The following is a 22,304-nucleotide window of genomic DNA, read 5'->3' as shown; positions in this document are numbered from 1 at the left end:
GGCTAGTTACAGTTCTTCACAGCTGATGACGTCAGCCGCAATCATCTGCCGCTACTGTTGGGACGACGTGCGATCGAGTCGGAGCCATTGCTTCAAAACGATGGTCCTGATCAAGGAGTAGTGAGTTGTTTCTGTTTTTTTTTATCTTTAATGCCTCTTTCACTAGAACGTTACGTTTATGAAAGGTGTGGTGGTGGAATTACGGCTACGAGGAAACTTTTTAGATTATGTGCTGCTGACATTTTGACGAGCGAAGAAGGGTGGTGGCGTTGTCCAAAAACTTTTGTGGCCTACCGGTGCCGAGAGCTACTTTTCCCATATAAAGTCATTTAATTATTAACAGGGCTGTTTGTGTTGGTTGCCTCTCTTCCGTTAAGGTGTTAAACTTCGCTTGACGTAAACGTGTAATTAGCTCGCTCATAACTAATGTTAACCGTTGTTATATTAACCTAACTACGGCTATTACAATCATTTTGATTTAAATGGTACACTTGATTGTGCTGGATTTCCCCCCCACTTATAGCTTTTCGTATCTAAATTCATTCAGATTGCGCTACTTTGTTAGCTAGTTTGCTAGCTGTACTCTCAGTGGGCTCTGCTCTTTAGCAATTAGCTTCTGTGTTAAAGTTAGAACAAACCACGCCAGCACTAATATAATATTATCAATCACTCTGCTATAAAGTACTAAATATTGTGTTCCAGTTAATAAATTATTTCCAGCACTTCATTCGATATAGTTTTCTCGATGCATTAGAGGGAGGACTTCCGCTGCTTAAAGGCATAGTGTGTTTTATTAAGTGCACTGTTTTCAACTGGTTTGACTTCAGGACCCACCATTCCACCCTGATGACAAGCTTTAATCTAAGTCAAGTACTGAAAAAAACCACTTCTCAAATGCATCCATTCAAAGGATTAAAGATAAAAGCGCATATAGAATATATTCACGTTTTCTTTTCATTTTTACTTAATTGTAATTACATACCTGTCAACCTGTTCGTTTTTTGCCGCACAAGGTGCGTTTATTATGCATTTTAAGACGTGTACGACGTATAATAATATCTTGTACGGAAAAACGCTCATTTGTCAATTATGGGTACCATCCGGTTTACACCGACTATCACGAAACGGCAAATCCATCAAGTCAAATGAGTTCGCAAGTTGATTGAGTAAATTTGAAATACATGTAGTCTTAAAAAACATCGGGTTTCATGTGGTAGTTGTGTAGTGAAAGAAAGTCCGTCTCTTTTTAGAGAACTGGCTTTTTCAGCTCAACTCATTAAACGGCTAACTTGCTTTGAAGCATTTGATGCAATTACGAATTATTATGTTGAATAAAGAAGTTGAGAAAAAAAGGAAGTATAAAAGGAGAAAATTAAAAAGACAGGTTATGTGGTTATCCCTTTAATCAGTATATTGCCAACAATGATTTAATGCAGAAAATGAATTAATAATTTGAATAAGAACATGTATTATTTTACTTAATTATATTTGCATGTATTTTTTCCTTCTACAGTGAACGTCCAAGCTACTTAATTTTTGAACTTTTTTTTTATAATAAACCTCATTCATGTCGAGCAACTCAGTATCTCATGACAAAATGTTAATTAAAAATATATATATATGATATAACGAAACACATGTACAATATGACATGTTAAACTACATAAATAAACACGATTATTTTGTATTTTGTAAGGAAAAATACAACAGTTTGTAAGGGCATGAAGCGGTGGAGGTTGACAGGTATGTAATTACCAGCAAACCCAAAATGGCTTCACTTATGTACTGTATATAATAGCATAAAAGTGACCCCATACAACTGCTTCAAATGTTCCATATGTTGGTGGGTGTCTGTATCCCTTAACCACTAGGGTTGAAGGGGCACAATTTCCTGTTGTGTGCCTTGGGCAAGTACATCCCTCTTCAGGCTAACATACCTAAAGAAATTCAAAATATTAATATGTGTACTTAAACAACAACAATAATAATTTAGTGAACAAAGATGAATAAACAGGTAAAAAGCGTAAAATATGTTCTTTGACTCTGTTGTTGTCGTCACTGTTTTTCACTTTTCCTTTCCCCTATTACTAACTCTTTAGACCCGCTATTATAGGAAGAAAAAGGCAATGAAACCTAAAGTTTTTCTATTTTCTTCCGTTTCGCTTTTTTTTCCCTGATTATTTTTCCATTTATCATCTTTTCTATTCTTTCTGCCCTTGCTTTTCTCTTTTGTCTTTTCTGTTATTTTTCTCTTGTTTGATTTTCCATTTTTGCTTTAGTATGTATTTTATCTGTTGATTCTTTTTCCTATCATTTTCGATGTTCTTTTTTTCTTTTTGTTCTTGAATTTCTCCCGTTTACATTTTTCTCTCCTTTCTACCTTTCCTCTTCTTTTCTGTTTTTCCTCTTTCATATTCTATTTTTTCCCCCTTTTATCTTTTCTTTTTTTAGTCACAAAAGGCTGGGAATGAAAATAAAAATGCAGAAACTGTGCAGTTTGTTCTCCTTACATCTCCATATTTTTTGCTTTTCTTTGCAATTTTTAGTGCTCTTTTTTGTTTTACTACATGATACAGTGACATCTATACTGTCACTTCAAGTTTTTATTAAGTGTTTATCCTGTAGTGCTGTGACTAAATTCTTTGTAAATAATGATTCACTACATTGTTGTAGTTGACAATAAAAGACAATTATTTGGGATAGTGGCCAATACCAGTATTGATCTTGCAGCTATTTAACAACCCCAGTATTGGAGTTAGATTAATAATTTCTTGACTTGACTGCAATGTTAAAGAAAAATAGGTTGTGTTTCTTTCGAATTTGGAAGAGAGAGTGATAACTAAGTATTATCTCCTAGAGATATCGTTGAGTAGTCAAGAGTTTATCGGTATTGGTCTTAAAATGAGGTACTAAACATGCCTGCTATGTTGCCTATTTATTTCAATATATTTTTGTTTAGTGAAGTACAGTTCCAGACCTGTTCAGTCGTTATTTATTTGCAAACATCAAAATGCTCAAGATGTATTACTCATGATTGATGTTTTCTGTGCAAATGAAACAACATAAAACAAAATTCTCTTAGTAGCAGACCTAAACTGAGCTGTCAAATTTAGTCAATTTCAATGTTTTTTTTTTCTTTTTTTGTGTGGAATCCAGGATCTGTTTTGTCTAATACTTTTTACATTTTGGAATTGATTGTATAGTGTGATTTGTTAAAGAATTTCTTTTTGTTAAAAATGTTTGTCTCTTTGTGTTTTTTCCTAGCCGTGTGGTTTTACCCTGTAGTGTTGAGGAGGTGAGTCCCAATGAATTCTGAATGTCAATTTGTGGCGCAAACATTTTTGTGTTCTAGGGATAGACTGATTTTTGGTGATAGTGGGACACATTAACTGCACCAAAAGGTAGAATTTTGACAAATGTATGCATAGACCTTTTTGAATAAGTGCAGCAGATTTTAGAATTTAAAACCAAAATATATTTTTTCAATTTATATGTGTTAACTTCATTTGACCAGTAAAACCAAGACGACCTCAATTACCATATTTGTGTTCTTATATGCCTACAACCCTTACTAGTGCCCCCATAAAACTGCTTTTAAATAGCCACTTACTAAAGAAGTTTGTACCCAAAATACTGTTTACCTAAACTACAATTATGACTTATTTGATAAAGATAAAGATCAATACACGGGTAAAAAAATAAAATGGAAATATAACATTTTTAAAACCATTTACTGAACCTTCAAGTCGTGCGTCAACAGCAGACACTAGGAGAATATTTTCATATTTTGTAATCATTTCCTTTGTCACAGTTTCACTTTTCCTTCCCCTTATAAATGACCCATTATTATTGGCACGGAAAGGAATTAAAACAAACAATCACAGTAAAATGAGTTGTGGTCTCTCTCAAACCCAATTACCGTATTTTCCGCACTATAGGGCGCACCGGGTTATAGGGCGCACCCCCAAAAAATAGTTTTTGGTCCTATATCTTCCATAGATAAGGCGCACCGGATATTAAGGCGCTACAATGGGAACGTCGACAAAACAGTCAGATGATTCAGTCAAACTGATTACCCCCTTAACATTCCCAAAGCTTGCAAAGAAGCAAATACGTGTCGTAGACACGTGCGGATGCGGTGTCCGTACGATGTCACTTGAATGCGTCATTTCAAATATCATTCGGACGGTTGAAGTCTTGGGATTCAAGAAATGCCAAACATTTCTGTGTTTCTATTTTCTTTTTCGCTCACAACTTTACTGTGCATATGACAATAAACACTTGGAATTGAGTTTAGTTCACTCAACTCATCACAGCAACATCAAGATCGTTCTAAAACAAGATACCGGGAAAATATAAAGCCGCATAACTCACCTAAGTTCTCACGTTCAATAATGATACGCAATCATTGTCTTCTTACAACCGTGAGTGAAGTAAATCCAGGAGAGTAGAATATTTACAAATACAGACTAAGAAACATGTTTCTTTATGGCGTACTGTAGCAAGCTTGCTACGCCATTGCTAAACTCGGCCGATTGAAGGGTTTGTTTTGGGCATCTAGCCAATCCGAGGCTCCGAATAACTTCAGCTAATAGTGATCGATTCAAATGATGATTGACACATTGGTTAGCCAATGAAACGCCGGTATATAAATCCCAGCATACACCGCGGACTTGCTACGTCATTGCTAAACTCGGCCGATTGCAGGGTTTGTTTTGGCCATCTAGCCAATCCGAGGCTCCGAATAACTTCAGCCAATAGTGATCGATTCAAATGATGATTGACACATCGGTTAGCCAATGAAACGCCGGTATATAAATCCCAGCATACACCGCGGACTTGCTACGCTATTGCTAAACTCTGCCGATTGCAGGGTTTGTTTTGGGCATCTAGCCAATCCGAGGCTCCGAATAACTTCAGCCAATAGTGATCGATTCAAATGATGATTGACACATTGGTTAGCCAACGAAACGCCGGTATATAAATCCCAGCATACACCGCGGACTTGCTACGCCATTACTAAACTCGGCCGATTGCAGGGTTTGTTTTGGCCATCTAGCCAATCCGAGGCTCCGAATAACTTCAGCCAATAGTGATCGATTCAAATGATGATTGACACATTGGTTAGCCAATGAAACGCCGGTATATAAATCCCAGCATACACCGCGGACTTGCTACGCCATTGGTAAACTCGGCCGATTGCAGGGTTTGTTTTGGCCATCTAGCCAATCCGAGGCTCCGAATAACTTCAACCAATAGTGATCAATTCAAATGATGATTGACACATTGGTTAGCCAATGAAACGCCGGTATATAAATCCCAGCATACACCGCGGACTACTCCACGTTCGGGGTAAAATCGAGTCGGCGGCCGTTGAGTAAGTTGCGAGACCTTGCGAATTTAATATTGAGCCATATATAAGGCGCACTGTGTTATAAGGCGCATGGTCAGCTTTTGAAAAAAATTAAGACTTTTAGGTGCGCCTTATAGTGCGGAAAATACGGTAGGACTGTCCTGATTGACTGAACAATATGAAGAGACCCAGCAGGGCATTGTCGCCATCTACTGTGTAATAGACCTTCTGTCTTTTTTCTTAGCATTATTTTGCAAGGGCAAATGCCCGCGAGCCACTTTTGGGTCCTGACTCACCTGTTGAGAAGCACTCTTCTAGAAGCTTGATATTGAAAATGAAGTTGTGGTGGTTCTAGATACTGTTTCATCTATTTGTTGATTTTGTTGGACCAGTAATGGAAGTTGAGGTCATTATAGTCAGATACAACTTACCCCCTTTCTTGACTGCACATAAACTTTTAATCACAAAAGAAATGTAAGGTTTAAGTTTGTGATATTAGTTGCCACATGCATGAAAAGAAAGAAAGGAATGTGAAAAATCCAAACTCTGACTCCCCTTTTATCAACAAATAATGTACTTGTTCACTCACCATTGCAAAAGGTATGACTTGATTGGCATTTTGTAAGTGCTAGTCTGTTAATGTGTGCTTTACTTTTAACTGGAGAATTAACTAAAAAACACAAAACAAGACTTGTCTTATTTTACCTGTTCTACATGAAAATAGATGTTAATGCACCTATGATCAACTCCATTTGGCAAACATTAAGGGAAAATACATTAAAATATACATTTAGTTAATAGTCTACAGTGGTCTCGAACCTTTTGACCCAAAGAACCATAAAAGCAAAAATAAATTTTTTAAAAGAGAGCCACAACTTAGATTTTAAGACCAAATTCAACAAAACTGTCAAACCCTCTCTCCAGACAAAGGCTAATTCTTCACATTTTGTCTTTTTAGATGATTTGATTAAACTTGAAATAACTATATTAATGCCAGAACCTGTGTCCCATATCATAATATCCATCCATCCACTTTTCCGCACCGCTTATCCTCACCAGGGTCGCTGGGGGTGCTGGAGCCTATCCCAGCCTACTCCAGGCAGTCAGCAGGGGACCCTCCGAACTGGTTGCCAGCCACTCGCAGGGCACACAACCAGACAACCCACTCGCTCGGTCACACCTAGTGACAATTTGGACCGGCCACTTAACCTGACATGTGTGTTTTTGGGAATGTGGGAACAAACCGGAGTGCCCGAAAGAAACCTACGCAGGCATGGGGGGGCTGCATTAGTTTGAATTGAACCTTGGACCTTTGCACTGTGAGGCTGCGTGCTAACCACCTACCCGCTGTGCTGGTATCAATAATATGCCACTCAAAAATTCGACTCCTTCTCGCAGTTATTTAAGAGTGTTCAAGCTTATTTTGGCCATTATTTTGTCCGATATAATGGCTTCAAAACATTTCTTTTGTAAAACAAAAAATCACAAAATACTGCAAAGGATTGTCGTATTTACCTAGAGCTGACTGCACTGAGCAATGCGCCATGACGATGCATATGTGTTTATTTTAAAGTTGTGTTGATAATCGAGCTGCAACAATGAATCCATATACTCAATCTTTTTTTCATGTGTTTGCGACTAATTTCATTTTAAAAGCATTGTGTCACATGATTTATGAGCCACTAGGCATGTTAAATCAATGCAAATAACAGTGCATTAGCTTTGTGACATTGGGGGTTGTAGTACCACTTCAGTCTGCCAGAGTGCGCCTGAGACATCATTATTTAAAAAAAAACTAGATTTATTTAAATCCTTTTATTGAACATTGCATCACTACGAAGAAGTTGGCATGAAAAACTACAGACTTAACAATTTCCAAGGGGACAGAAAGTGCTGCAGAAATACACAGGAAAAAAACAGAAAACAAATAGTAAAAAGAAAAATAATATTAATGAACTGTTTAACTTAACAATTTCCAAGGGGACAGAAAGTGCTGCAGAAATACACAGAAAACAAATAGTAAAAAAAAAAGTAAAAAGAACAATAATATTAATGAACTGTTTAACTCAACACAAGGGATAGAGTCTTAATCATATTTTATAAAACTTGCACACTGGGAATGTTTGTCATTCTGCACCCCCCGCCCCCCCCCCCCCCCCCCCTGGCCGTAACCTTACCCCCCACCCCGCCAAAAAAATGTGTTGATGTGCTCTTGTATAAACATTTTTTGGCGTTTTGCATTGCAGTATCAAGTCGGACAGTTGTATTCTGTGGCTGAAGCAAGTAAAAATGAAACCGGCGGTGGTGAGGGAATTGAAGTTCTCAAAAACGAGCCGTATGTCGAGGACGGAGAGAAAGGACAGTTTACACACAAAATTTACCGCCTTAAGAGGTATGTGGAATGTCACTAGACTTCCCTGTCTCATTTTACTGTACTTGCAGCATGTGGACACCTGGTGGCAGTATTGTATCATTTGTTTTGTTTTTCACGTCTAATGTTTCTCTCATATACATCCACTGGTAGTCAAAAGTTTGTGATGCAAATGAGAAACAAATGTTCAGTAATTTGCTAGTATGCAATGCAATTGTTAATAATTGATCTTATTGCATTTATGCTTGACGCTTCCCTCAAATGGGAAGCGCTGTTAACAGACATTTTTTGGGGGCATTTTGACTATTTTTTTAAGGCATATTGAAAATTTAATTTGGTAGCTATATAATCATAGGACATATTAAAATAAAGCTTGAATCCTCATCTTTCATTAGAAAAAGTGTTTCTAGCTTTTATCCTTGTTTAGTAAGCAACAGTTGAACATTGCCAAGTAAAACAAAATTGAGAACATTTGATTTTTGTAGAAGTATGCATTTCAACCAGAACTTTCACTTTGGTGTATTTTAAGAAAGAAAATAATGTTGGTACCTCCAACATCTAAACAAAGATTACCATAAACACAAGGGCACTTTGCTTGCAATATAACATTTTATTCCCAAAACACTGAAATAATTCAGAAACTCTTGGTCACCCAGCGATAGCATTCCCTCGGGCAACCGCGTTCCTGCAAACGTGTATGAACAGTCATCCATATCTGGCCAGATGATATTGATGAGACTTGTTCATTTTTTTGTATATATAATCTCTTTTGAGGAGTTGTCTGCCTATTAATATTTGTCCAGATCTTGCGTTTCACCACAGTGTTTCACTATTCCTACTTGCCTTATGGGGCTGCTAACACATACTCATATGTCAGAAAAACGAAGCAACGCTACGAAGTTGGGGCTTCCCTGATGTGTGGACAAAGATCTAGTTAAAGCCATTTCTGCCATCTAATGGTGATTTATTATCCTGAAATCATTCCCAAAGGCTTGATACAAATGACCATCGCCAAACCCTTTATAATGGTTTTCAAAAATAAAACAAATACTTAATTTTACATTTTGGCATTCGGGGACCATGCAAATGAAAGCTCCTTTATACATGATGGTAGTGAATGAGTCAAGAATAAATTTTATCACACAAATTCAATTTCCGTTTCCTCCTTTCACAGTAAAGTTCCGACGTTTATTCAGCTTTTGGCACCTGAAAGCGCCTTCGTGTTTCATGAAAAAGCTTGGAACGCGTACCCCTACTGCAGAACTGGTGAGTCATCTTTCAGATATGGTTTCTGTTTTATTTGATCTTTTTTTCCTCTATTGTGGTCAATGTTTTTCTGTAACTAATGTATCTTTTTTTTCTCTTTGTACCTTTTTGTGGTTCAGAAGTGACGGTGGGTATGCATTGGTGGCTGTGTGGTTGCTCTTTTCATTTATTATTGCAATTGTACTTGAAGATACTCTGCTGTGTACAATTTTATTTCTTTTCTCTCTTAGAATGAGTTTATGGAAGATAATTTCTTGATCAAAATTGAGACATGGCACAAACCAGACCTTGGAACGCAAGAAAATGTGAGAAACAATATGACACTCGGGGAATAGATGACGATTCTGTTTATTGTATGCGCTTACATAAAAAAACTACATACACATGTTTTTGTTTCAGGTGCACAAACTAGATCGTTCAATCTGGCAGAAAGTTGCGGTTGTGCCGATTGACATTGCTGACCGAAGTCAAATTTCAACCTCTGTAAGTTACAAATGTTTAGCACCTTTGTGTAAACAAGAGAACTGTTTGTAATGTCAAGAAAATCTTTTTTCACATTGTTTTGTTTTTCAACTTGGTTAAGTTAGCAGCCATTTAACACGGCAATCACAGTCCAGGAATATACCTATGGTAAACTATTGTTAACAATAGGTTCATTTTTGGTATTTATATTTTTACTTACACAGAAAAAAGACACGCAAAGTACATTGCTTTTTAGAATCTGATCAATCAAATATTTCACATTATAAAATAACAGTGGGACTAAATTGTGATTACCGTAAAATTTGAATTGTAAGCCACATGTGCCCTCAATGAAACATGAAATTTACAAAGAAAGACGTTACACACAGAGTTTTAACAATATGTGGTACCTTAACCCCTTAACAGACTTATGAAACAAATGTGTGTCTGTACGATGTCACCAGTCACTGAAATTACATGTCACATATCATTTGGAAAGCTTAAACTACTGGCATTCAAGATATGATGACCATTTCAGAACATCGCAATCCGTCTGAAACGAGATACCCGGAAACTATAAAGCCGAGGTAACTCACCAATATGTCCCCTGGTCATCTTCAACTTCTTTGAATGTCCATGAAAATGGAATTGTTATATCAAGGAAAATCCATAGAATCCAACTATAAAATATTTACTCCAAAATACATGATAATGCTGACGAAAAAAATATGAATCCACCTAAAACATTTCTGCTTTGTTGGATGTTGCCTCTTGTTATCCATTCCTTTCTCCACATTATTTCCGTTAAAAATGAACATACCTGTAAAACTATTCCAGATATGGTAGTTTGCGGCGTTTTAATGTAAAGGGATTCCTGTATCATTTAGACACATGTGCATGTTAGTTTTCCATCCCTGTGAAATGTTTGGTGGCTTAAAACACTCTAAAGAGAATTTTAATTTGGGACAACTCAAGGGTTGTCATTTATGCCTCATACTAAAGGTTCAGGTTTGAATTATTTGCTTATGCAGTTTCATCTTGATACTTGATTGGGTGTTCTCCAGGGATGTCTCATATTTTTAAAGCATGGCCCCTGTGATTGTTTGTCAATTAATGATTGTTGGACCTTGCATAGCCTAAATTTAAACCAATAAAGAAAAAATGGATGAATGTGAATATCTTTTATTTGACAATATCATGCTATGATTGCCTCACTTAAAACAAAAATCTGAAGATTTTACGTAGTTGCGTATAATTGCTCTTATTTAACATCCCATTGCCTCACTCGCTGAATGTGTGTATTTGTGTGTGTGTGTACGTGTACACATTCATGTTTATTTGCCCTGGGAAGTTAACGAGGTGGACATGTTTGCCTTTCTGTGTTGTGTCTAAGGGCCCTATCAGCCCTTAGCCTCGGGCATGGCTGCAGGCCCTGGGACGTACTGCCTGCACCGATGAGTTTGTTAGTGTAATTACAGCTCACAGTTGTTCGTATGGCAGTATTTGACAGCCGCACACGATAAGCAGAGGGCTGCAACACACTCTGCTTTACTGGAGGAGTGTCTCCCCTTTGTCTGCCACGGTGCATTGATTCACAGACCTCATTAGTGCTGCACACTGCATTGTTATAGGGATTGAGCTCTCAATGTTAAAACAGTCTAGTTCATGTTTGTATATTTTCCACACAGTTTTGCACCCTCCTGTTGGCTGATTGCCCTGAAAAATAGCTTTTAGCTGCTGGCACATCATGATTTATTCACAATTGCTAAACCTTCCAGCACGAGGTAAATTGAAACTCCTTTCGTTACCTTTGGCTTTTTTTCCTTTTGCTCATCTTTTTAATTAAACCGAACTTCTATGCATGCCAATTATGTAATAAGAGATTGAAATGGAGAGACAGATTAAAGCAAATTTACATTAAGGTAAAAAATCACTGCAAGTCGTCAACTGAAATTCGATCAAATCGAGAAAAGATGGAAGCCTATCACACAATTTTTACTTAATATATATATAAACACCTCACCTTTTATTTTATTTTATTGTCATTTTTGTTGTTGTTCTGTTAATTATGGCAACGTCAATTGTATATATTTTTTGTTCGTGTTGCTGTATGATGACACAACCCTCTATTGAATTGTGTGTGAGAAATAAAAAATTGGGGGGGGAAGTGCGGTATTACAGATGAAATAAATGCATCACCAGGTATGACGATGTCAATGATTTTATATATCAGTTAACCTTGGATGTCCTAAGCAACCCATGCAAAACATTAAAATTAGTTTCATTGTTTGAATGTGTAGGTGTGAAGATGCTTTTTTTTTTTTTTTAAGACGGTCAATGCAACAGAATGAAAATGCAAGAAGATTGGCTGGAACATTATGGAAGCGGAGAGAATAGTGTCTAAAACGTGCAGGAATGTCTTTTCCGGTTTCAGTCTCTTGAACTAAAGGTACATAAATCCTGCTCACCTAAAAAGCCCAATGATGCCATATGTCAACATTTAAAAAGTAATAAAACCCTTTTTTTGTTGGGGAAGAAAAACGTAAAATAAAAACAAGAATATCTGAAAGGTCAAAAAATGCTAGCAATTTTCTATATCTGGGCCTTGCAGGTTTAAATATTAGTAATACAGACGCTGCCCTACTTACAAACAAGATACAGTGCATCCGGAAAGTATTCACAGCGCTTCACTTTTTCCACATTTTGTTATGTTACAGCCTCATTCCAAATTGTATTAATTGAATCTCTTATCTCAAAATTCTACACAAAATACTCCATTATGACAATGTGAAAAAGTTTTGTTTTGTTTTTTTTTACTTTTTTTCAATTTATTAAAAATGGAAAAGTAAGAAATCACATTTACATAAGTATTCACAGCCTTTGCTTAATACTTTGTTGATACACCTTTGGCAGAAAATACAGCCTATAGTCTTTTTGAATATGATCCCACAAGTTTAGCACACCTATCTTTAGGCAGTTCTGCCCATTCTTCTTTGCAATGAGTCTCAAGCTCAATCAGGTTGGATGGGAGACGTTTGTGCACAGCCATTTTCAGATCTCTCCAGAGATGTTCGATTGGATTCAAGTCTGGACTCTGGCTGGGGCACTCCAGGACATTCACGGAATGGTTCTGAAGCCAATCTTTTGAGATCTTAGCTGTGTGCTTTGGGTCGTTGTCCTGCTGAAAAATGAACCTTTGCCCCAGCCTGAGGTCAAGAGCGCTCTGGAGCAGGTTTTCTTCCAGGATATATCTATATTTTGCTGCATTTATTTTTCCTTCTACCCTGACTAGTCTGCCAGTTCCTGCTGCTGAAAAAAATCCCCACAGCATGATGCTGCCACCACCATGCTTCACTGTAGGGATGGTATTGGCCTGGTGATGAGCGGTGCCTGGTTTCCTCCAAACGTGGCGCCTGGCATTCACACCAAAGAGTTCAATCTTTGTCTCATCAGACCAGAGAATTTGGTTTCTCATGGTCTGAGAGTCATTCAGGTGCTTTTTGGCAAATTCCAGACGGGCTTCCATGTTCCTTTTACTAAGGAGTGGCTTTCGTCTGGCCACTCTACCATACAGGCCTGATTAGTGGATTGCTGCAGAGATGGTTGTCCTTCTGGAAGGCTCTCCTCTCTCCACAGAGGAACGCTGGAGCTCTGACCCAGTGACCATCGGGTTCTTGGTCACCTCCCTGACTAAGGCCCTTCTTCTCCGATCGCTCAGTTTAGAAGGCCGGCCAGCTCTAGGAAGAGTCCTGGTGGTTCCAAATGTCTTCCATTTACGAATAATGGAGGCCACTGTGCTCATTGGGACCTTCAAAGCAGCAGAAATTTTTCTGTATCCTTCCCCAGATTTGTGCCTCAAGACAATCCTGTCTCGCAGGTCTACAGACAGTTCTTTTGACTTCATGCAAACACGAAGTTTGTGCTCTGACATGCACACTCAACTGTGGGACCTTATATAGACAGGTGTGTGCCTTTCCAAATCATGTCCAATCAACTGAATTTACTGCAGGTGGACTCCAATTAAGCTGTAGAAATATCTCAAGGATGATCAGTGGAAAAAAGATGCACCTGAGCTCAATTTTGAAATTCATGGCAAAGGCTGTGAATACTTATGTAAATGTGATTTTTTAGTTTTCTATTTTTAATTTTTTTCACATTGTCATAATGGAGTATTTTGTGTAGAATTTTGAGAACAAAATGTGGAAAAAGTGAATCGCTGTGAATACTTTCCGGATGCACTGTAGGTTCCGGACGATCATTTGTAAGTTGAATCTGTTGGTAAGTTGCCTCAGTGCTATATTTTGTATGGAATGTTTTTTTAATGCTTGTATAAGTAACCTGTATTGTTTGGAAACTGAAATATAAACATTTAATACAATAATATGCTCTATAACGTTACAAAGCAGGCTGAATGATTAAAGCATAGTACTGAAAAACAAAGCTACACATTAGGCATTGACATTCTGTGGTCTGTGGAGCCATTTGAGACTCCTTGTAAATGGATGCATGAGATATTAAACAATTAAAATGTAGAAGTTCTTAGCGCACTAGAGATACAGTGCAATGTGTTTACACATGAACTAGGAAGTAGAAGCCAGATATCTTCTTCGGGGAAAATATCTGGCATGCAAAAACTTGCATCTTTTTTTTTACTCGGAAAAAGGTGCACACAATATCAAATGTAATTTACAGCAATGCCCAGATATTTTTCAACATCCCGAATTTTTTTTTTCGTATCTAGCGTTTTGCGTAAGTCAAACGGTTGTACAGATAAATATTAGTAATACAGACGCTGCCCTACTTACTAATGTCCTGAGGCGTTCAAGCAAATGAATTTAAGGTTTCGGTCTCTTGAATTTAAGATTAATATACTAACGTTCTGGGAGGAAAGGTACTATTGTGTTTGTATCTTTGGAAACATTTATCACCTTTCATGTGATAAATGTACTTACAGCATGTATCAAATCATTAAAATTCATCACTTTTTGTCACCTTAGGACTACAAGCAGGACGAGGATCCCACAATTTTCAAATCTGTTAAAACCGGAAGAGGACCGCTTGGACCTTTCTGGAAGGTAATTTCACTGGATCAATCTGCCTGGCTTCCTACTTTTCTTTAGATAGCATTTAAGGCTGTTTGAGTTTTGGGATATTCTTACTCAACAAATGTAGTGTAGTTTTTTAGACTTACCTTCATCTCAAACTGTTAAATTCTGGAAAAAATAAGTTACAATCTTACTTGATTTATCGAATGCATCATTCACGTGATAACTTGCTTTGAACCCGAGTGTCTCGTCTGTATTTATTGGACAAAATTGTGCGTGTTGTTGAACTCCCAAGTTTGCAAGGCTGCTGTTTCATCAACATAATTCACCTGTTCTTTAATTGGCGCAAATGGAAATGTACCATCGCCAAGGCAGATAAGCTCTGCAATACAGATCAATCTCAATTTCTAAAGAGAGGGCTCATCATGCATGATGAAGACATGTGTGCAAGAAAAAAAATTGACTGGGGGATTGTTGTTCCCATATAGATGATTAAATGGTGTTGTATCTTGCATCTTTTTTTCTTTAAACTTTGGCGCAGGCCAGATTTAAAACTTTCCTTGCCAGTGAGAAATTCTCCAGAACAAAACAGCCGCCAAACTGCTTAAAAAGAGGCATAACTTTTCATCCCTTCATAATTAGATAATTTTCTCGTCCACAGTGGACACTGAAGAAGTAGGGGGCCGGGGGAATTAGTTAACAAAAGAGGGACAATTTTCTGCCAGGCTCACGCAGCAATAAAACTGAAGTTTATCTCTGCATGCACATATGCTTGCAAATCTCTTCCCTTTGTATTTCTCAAAACTTCTGCTCCTTTGAGCGGGGCACAGAGAGGGGGAGAAGAAATGTCACCGTAACTGTTTTGATGTGCAATGCGTTTCATGTCAAGTTCTTCATTTGCCACGCCAACTTTTCTAAACCCACTGCAAATTTAGAAACGTTTCTCATTTCCCCTCTCCCGGCTTTTTCTCCATGATGGCTGCTTCAAAGGGTGGCGGGATGGGGGTGAACGAGGCAGGTCTGTTGCATTTTTTCCTGGAATACTGAGCCAGAATTCAGTGATTAATTAAACAGGTGTTCTGAGTCTTCCCCGGGATTGTTCTGGGTGCGAGCAAGTCCTCTGAGTTAATAATGTAACCATCTTAGCGCCGCCGTTATCACATCTGCGGTTCTGTTTTATCTGCCATCCGTGGCCACAAAGGCTTGTCTGTCGGGAACGGTGTCACTGTCGGGGCAGAGGCAGAGAACTGGTCCCTTCATCTGGAGTTTATCCACTTTGCTCTGCCACCTCCTCCACCTTTTGCACCAGGCGCAGGATGGATTTGGAAATAGTGTTATAGATTAGGGAGCTTTTATCTTTGCACAGCACATCTTTATATTGATTAATATTTCACTATGCTCCATGTATGTATTAATTATATTTTTATAGCTTCAAATACTGACAAGATTGGTGTAAAGATTTACTCTCTTTGCTCTCTTTGACTATTTTCTCATATATAACTTTTCTTCATTTTCTTCATTATGTATCCTGTTGACTTTCAAAGTGGAGACATTTAATTTATTATTTTTTTTCCCCCAACTTTCATCAGAGAGAATTGTGTAGCAAGACTGACTGCCCTAGAATGTGCGCCTACAAGCTAGTCACAGTCAAATTTAAATGGTTTGGCCTCCAGACAAAAGTCGAGAATTTCATCCATGAGGTTAGTGGGACCGTCGTGATTTATAGTTTTCAATCCCACCAGTCTTTATTTTTGTAATATAAATTATGTTAATTGATCTGCTGATTGACATGATATGAAATTAAATGTATTGAAAGAACACTAGAAAATGTGTTATGACTTTCAAAGATTTTAAATATTTTCTTTCTGTAAATGTAAACATCTACCAATTCAAAACCTTTCTGACACTCGCTTCATTCCCCTAGCAAGAAAAGAGGATCTTCACCAACTTTCACCGCCAGCTTTTCTGTTGGATTGACAAGTGGGTGGAGCTAACAATGGATGATATCCGACGGATGGAGGCAGAAACTCAGAAGGAGTTGGATGAGGTGAGTACACAGAATATGATGAACTTGTAAATGGGGATTGACGTAATTGTATATTTGTTGGCTGCTAATGATATTCGGTTGTACATCGTTTCTTGGGCATTATGTGAAAGAATGCTGAGTGGAAAGCATGCAATGAAAACGTATAACCATCAATTAATTACTAATATTTCTGTATTTTATTTCTCCCAAGACAATGCTGTTTATCTAAACCAGTAGCATTTGTATTCCTGAATATAAAATACAAATGTATGTATTTACATGTAGTTTTTATATTTTATAAGACACTGAACCCCTAATACCCCCAATAAGCAGGTTAGCGCCTTTCATGGCTGCACGGCCGCTATTGGGAAATGTGAAGCACACTGTAAAGCGCTTTGGGAAGTCATTGACTTGAAAAGCGCTATATAAATGCAGATCATTTCATTTCATTATTAATTCTCTCAATATTTTCCCCCCATTTTATTAACACTCCACTTATTGAAACATGAATATTTTGTTTGTTTGTTTGTTTGTACATGATTCAATTGTTTGTTTGTTTGTACATGATTCAAATTGAATCTTTTCTTCCGGCGCCGTCACGAATGGCAGCCACTCCAGCAGCTCCCGTGTTATTTTCGATTGTTCTCGATTGTTCTCAGCTCAGGGATGCTGCTGGAAATGTGAATTTCCCTTCGGGGATGAACAAAGTATCTATCTATCTATCTATCTATCTATCTAATAAACAATGTTTACCTAACTTAACGTAGGCCAGCTTTTATTAAAAGGCATTTGTTTTGACTTGCGCAATTACCACAGTTTCACAACCATAGGGCACAACTGTGTTAAAAGGCGCAATATAATTGCGAAATATCTCTTTGAACATTAGTTTTTTGGAATATAAGGGGGAAAATTGGAAGTTCTACTTCTCTGGCCTAAACTGGGCCAGATCAAACATTCCCTGCTGTCTACCAGCATCGTACCAGCATGTGTTTCCCATTTTTCTCTGAGTAAGTAAACATCTGTTAGCATTAAAGAGAAACGTAGTAAGGATTAGGTTCAGGTTCCTGAGCAGGATTATATTTGCGTGTGACATGAGCCCATAGTCTTCAAGTCTTCATGACATGTCTCCACTGCAATGGAGGGAAACTTGAGGCCTGGGCGTGTGGCGCCTCCTGAAAAAAACACTCATTTTGTGTAGACTAGAAATTTTGTTCTGTCACCGTAGAAGAGGACGGAAAGGCCAAAGTAGCGCCTACCTTGAAGATGGCTCCCATCCCTTCATTAGCATACAAATGGAATTCTGCCTTAGAGAAGGAGTCTCTAAGGTGATTGAGGGGAGGAGCAGCAGCAAGGATGGTAATCCTGATGCCGTTTCATCACATCTGTCCAGTGTTCTGTTTAGAGCCACAGTTGGTTTGACCTCTTCTATTTATTTCTTTGGGTATCTCATTCTGACACTAATTGGCTTTCTAAAGCAATCAGCCTCAGGGTGGTACGATCTAAAATAGATGTGTGGGTTTTATTTTCTTTGACAAGATCATCTATATCGTAAATTTTTAATTCTTTTTAAACTGACCTTCATTATAAACTGTAAATTTCGGACCACTAGCCACTTATATTTTCGTACATTTTCAGGACTGCATCTTTTTTTTTTATCTTCACTGCAATATCTTATGTGTAAATAGTAGAGCAATACTCAAAATAACGGAAATCATAGAACTGCGCATAGCAAACACTGTGTGACTCATTTCGTCTTCATCGCCATGATCCGAAAACACGTGACGTACGCAAATTGATGGGGAGAGTAAAAATGGTGCAGATGAAAATGTTTCTCCACCATAACCAACCCCCATCACCCATTTCCCATACCTAATGAGCTGTCCCCGGACGTCTCTCAAAAATGTAAGATAAAAGCATATAGGCACGGTGGTAAAAAAAAAACATAAGAGCGCTTTGTACTCACTTGGGCATTGTCAACACACATTTATTAGAAAAGATACTTAACTTTAAACTTTTTTAAGGACACTTCTAATGATGCGCCCCACAATTAAGCCTGTGGCTTAAAATCCGGTGAGGCATGTACAAAACTGTTTCGCCTTCAATTTATGCATTCGGCTTTTAAACCGGTAAGATCTGTAGTTCCGTATTTTCGGTAGTTTAAAATGACAAAATTAAAAGCAAAAGTTCCACATAAAAGCCATGCATCAGTAAGTTAAATTTGCGCATATTCACGAGTCCTGTCCACCCCAACAAGTGATTTTTCTCTTTTCCAACAGCTCCGCAAAAAAGGCGAATTAAGAGGAACAAGTGCTGCAGACAACTAAGGATTCCCCATTCCTGCTGTTGCAGCAACAGTGGTGACTACTCGCAGGGCAACTTTTATGCCATTTTTGACATTCTTCCTATCAAACATTCAGGCCGCGGACAAGGTTGAGAGTGCTCTTGCGATCAATAGAGCGGATCCACAGCGTGTACCATTCACAAGGCCTCTATCCTATAAGGAATTGATTTCTAGAAACCAATCTTTGATTTTGTAGTCAAAATAATTGTTACCTTTCAAATAAGAAAATTCTTCCCCTTTCCGGGATCGATTCATTCGAGTTTTTTAACTCATTTATCATTCCTCCCAAGATGATGCGGATTTAACTGTACTGCACACTCTGGCTCAGCAATTTGCATTCCTCAGTATAAATATGCGTGCGTCACACTTTTTTTTTCTTGTGCACCAAGACCACCGCCATTAAGAGATTATTTTCGCCCTTTGCACCTCTGGCTGTTGTAATCCTCCCATCAATAGCCCACCTAACCCTGAGCACCGCATTTTATTAGGAGCGACAGTCATGTCTGCGCAGGTCTTCACGCTCTCTCTCTCACACAGACACGTTCACCTTCAGGTGCAAATGCCTTTGTAGTGACTGATCCTCTCACAGAAGTTGAGCAGATTCATGCCAGCTCCATTAGCCAGGTGATGTTAATTTAGCCGATGTGTTTTTCCTGGCTGGTACTGTTATTATCTAAAGACTTAAGTGAATCACACTGCATTCCCAAAACGCACTGGGGAAAAAAACAACCCTGATGGTGCTAGTCTTTTCAAGCCCGGTGCCGCTTGGCCCTTTTTTACCTGTCCATCCCAGGAGCTCAGCCCTGCCTTGTTCGGCCGGTAGAACCAACTGTGCCAGCCTTTGTTTACCAGTGCCTAGTTGCAACCCGCTGCTTACCTTAACCTCTGAAGCTTTTGGACCTAATCGACCTGCTGTACCTGTGCAATCAGCTGCTCGAGCTGCCCGCTTTAGCTACCTCCCTCAATTTTGGCGGACCAATTGACTGACACCAAAACCTCACCACCTGTTATTGCGCTAGCATCCGATGCACTGTTTGGTTTCAGTGACCACAGGTCTTTGTTTTCTATTTTCTCATTTGTCCAATACCATTTGATTTATTCAATCTCTGCTGTGTTACTTGTTAAAACTGTCACTGTTTTAATGGACGTGCCATTTTGTGTCTTGAGTTTCAACTCCACAGTGCACTTTGAAGATGATGTTAATCATGTGCTCATTGAGTGTTGTCATCAGGAAACATGGGCATAGCACACAAATTTGTGGAGGTGTAATGGCATGAATTATTAGTCATATGTACCGTTTGCGTTCAAGAAGTTGCTTTGTTTTCTCTCGCTATGTGTTTATCCATATCATTTCATAGCCAAAGAATCTCACTGTATTTGTTTACATACGTACCGCATTTCTATCTGCTAAATATAACACAAACTGAAAAAATGACATTCACCACAAATTATTCGATATTATGTTTAATGAATCACTTTCTTGTTATTGAGCGCTCAAAGGACATTATGTATTAAGGTTTCAGGACCGTGCAAAATAATGCACTGTTTAACAAATGTTTTGTAGACGCCCCAAATGTGTTTGGTCTCTTTGAACTCCAATTGCAGGTCTGATTAAAAAAGCCAGCAAGTGTGTTTCTTGAACATATGTCCTGTCTTGTCCTAAATTATATCAACAACTGTACAATCAAAATTGCTTGATTTTTAAATGTTTCAAATCAAATTTTCATAATTGAATGTTGATGTTGTGTCATCTCAGCCTTTTAATCTTCAAGTGTGTCATTTGAATGTATGTGATCTGATTATTAAATTGTTTGAGGAGAAACATGAGTAAACTCTTATTCTCTTGTGCTGCCTACCATTGAATAATGTATTCACAGTCTCTCGCCATTCTCACAATTCTTGGGGATTGTTAACATTTTGAGCAAGATGTTTTCCTCTGGTCTTGTAACAATTTATTTCTTATTGAATTGAATTGTCTTCGTCACTGATAACTTTATAAACTGTATGCAACAAGGTATGTTATCATGTGAGACTGATTGAGCATGAACTCCAGCGTAAACATGTAATTAAGACTTATTAGGTATATCTAAATTCTAAAACATGCGGGATGTGAGAAATTAGTAAAAATGTTCGTTTATTATCTAATTATAACATTATTTATATATATGTATACAATTAGTGCTGTTCAAAACAATAACAGTGCAATTTGACTAACCAAAGTATCTCAGGTTTTAGTATATTTTTATTGTTACATGCCAAGGAAGTTACCAGTAGATACAGTAGATCTGTGGATTGGCCTGGTGACTTCATAACTTTAATTTTATTGATTTGGAACCAAGACTTTGCTTGTCTACTATGGAGTCAATGTCTTCTTTAAACACTCATTTCAAGGGCATGTCATCTTCAGCATAGGGCAACATAACCTCTTCAAGTATCTTGACATACACAAACTGATTGATGATCCCTGGTATGCGATAAATGGCCCCAAGACCGGAGTAGGAGAAACATGCCCAGATCCCATTATACTTGCACCACTTTGCTTCATTGCCTTCAATGTGTACTGAGGTTTGAATTCAGAGTTTGGGGGTCGTCTCACACGCAGTCTGGCCCCAGGACACAAAAAGGACAATTTTACTTTCATCAGTCCACAAAACTTTCCTCCATTTTTCTTTAGGCCAGATGATGTGTTCTTTCCGTTCTGGTTCCAGTTTGTGGAAAAACTCGTGAAACTTTTTTTTTTTTAACCAAGTGTTGACTAATTTGACGACTTTTTTTTTTTTTTTTTTTTTCCTGGCTACTTTTGGCTGTGGCTTTTTCCGCGTGCAAGGTGTTTTTTGCTGCGATATGTTTTAAGTCGTGGCATGGAGGGAAGCTAGGCTAACTAGCGTGGTCAACTGACTGGCGAGCTGACACGAGCAGGGCGACTTGAGAGGGTGTTGATTGGAGGTAATAGTGGGGCCTAAAAGAAATCATGCCTCAGACAAGACGGAGGATACGAAAAAAAGACCGGTACTAACAACTGAGTGGAGCCCAGAAAAGAGGCTGCTCCAGGAGCAGATCAACAGGTGGTGGCGTTCCTCGCATCGAAAACCATACACCTGAACATGGACAGCATCGAAGCTTGCCAAACTCTACCAACAAAACAGAACAGTATCTCAGCTGTTATCTTAAGATTTTCTAACAGGAAGAACACAATCGAATTGATGAAGCAGGGAAGAAAACATATAACAAAATTGTTTTGCAAAATGCATTTGTGGCGCAACAGGGGTTGCTGACTGGTTAAAATTTTATATTTCGGGATTCATGTTAGGTAATCCATATGGGGCTACATTAGCTCAGGAGGTAGAGCGCTCGTTTTCGGATCAAGAGGTCGCAGGTTTGATTTCCGGCTTCTCCGTGTTATATGTCGAAGTGTCCTTGGGCAAGACACTAAATCCCTA

The 22,304-nt window shown here is 38.2% G+C and overlaps 1 protein-coding gene across 1 annotated transcript; it reads left to right on the top strand.

The window, feature by feature from the left end:
* On the top strand, nt 1-20,686 carry LOC148364952 (phosphatidylinositol transfer protein beta isoform-like). The gene is made up of 11 exons (XM_088335307.1): nt 1-120; nt 3,265-3,295; nt 7,600-7,745; nt 8,899-8,990; nt 9,110-9,117; nt 9,221-9,295; nt 9,390-9,473; nt 14,450-14,527; nt 16,087-16,197; nt 16,422-16,544; nt 18,800-20,686. The coding sequence occupies exons 1-11, from the start codon at nt 26-28 to the stop codon at nt 18,845-18,847; spliced, it is 891 nt and encodes a 296-aa protein (XP_088191433.1). The 5' UTR covers nt 1-25; the 3' UTR covers nt 18,848-20,686.
* Nucleotides 20,687-22,304: the final 1,618 nt, after the last annotated feature.

The sequence above is a fragment of the Urocampus carinirostris genome, chromosome 5, assembly GCF_059441175.1.
Source record: "Urocampus carinirostris isolate Australia breed hairy pipefish chromosome 5, RoL_Ucar_1.0, whole genome shotgun sequence".
In the NCBI taxonomy this organism is placed as follows: domain Eukaryota; kingdom Metazoa; phylum Chordata; class Actinopteri; order Syngnathiformes; family Syngnathidae; genus Urocampus; species Urocampus carinirostris.
The sequence above is the reverse complement of the archived record's forward strand: the minus strand, read 5'-3'. Positions and strand labels throughout refer to the sequence as shown.

Bases quoted from the DNA above. Each gene is read 5' to 3' on its own strand.
- LOC148364952 (XM_088335307.1), top strand. From the start codon at position 26: ATGACGTCAGCCGCAATCATCTGCCGCTACTGTTGGGACGACGTGCGA. The intron at 9,474-14,449 runs GTAAGTTACAAA...TTGTCACCTTAG, and splicing joins GAAGTCAAATTTCAACCTCT to GACTACAAGCAGGACGAGGA. The intron at 16,545-18,799 runs GTGAGTACACAG...CTTTTCCAACAG, and splicing joins CTCAGAAGGAGTTGGATGAG to CTCCGCAAAAAAGGCGAATT.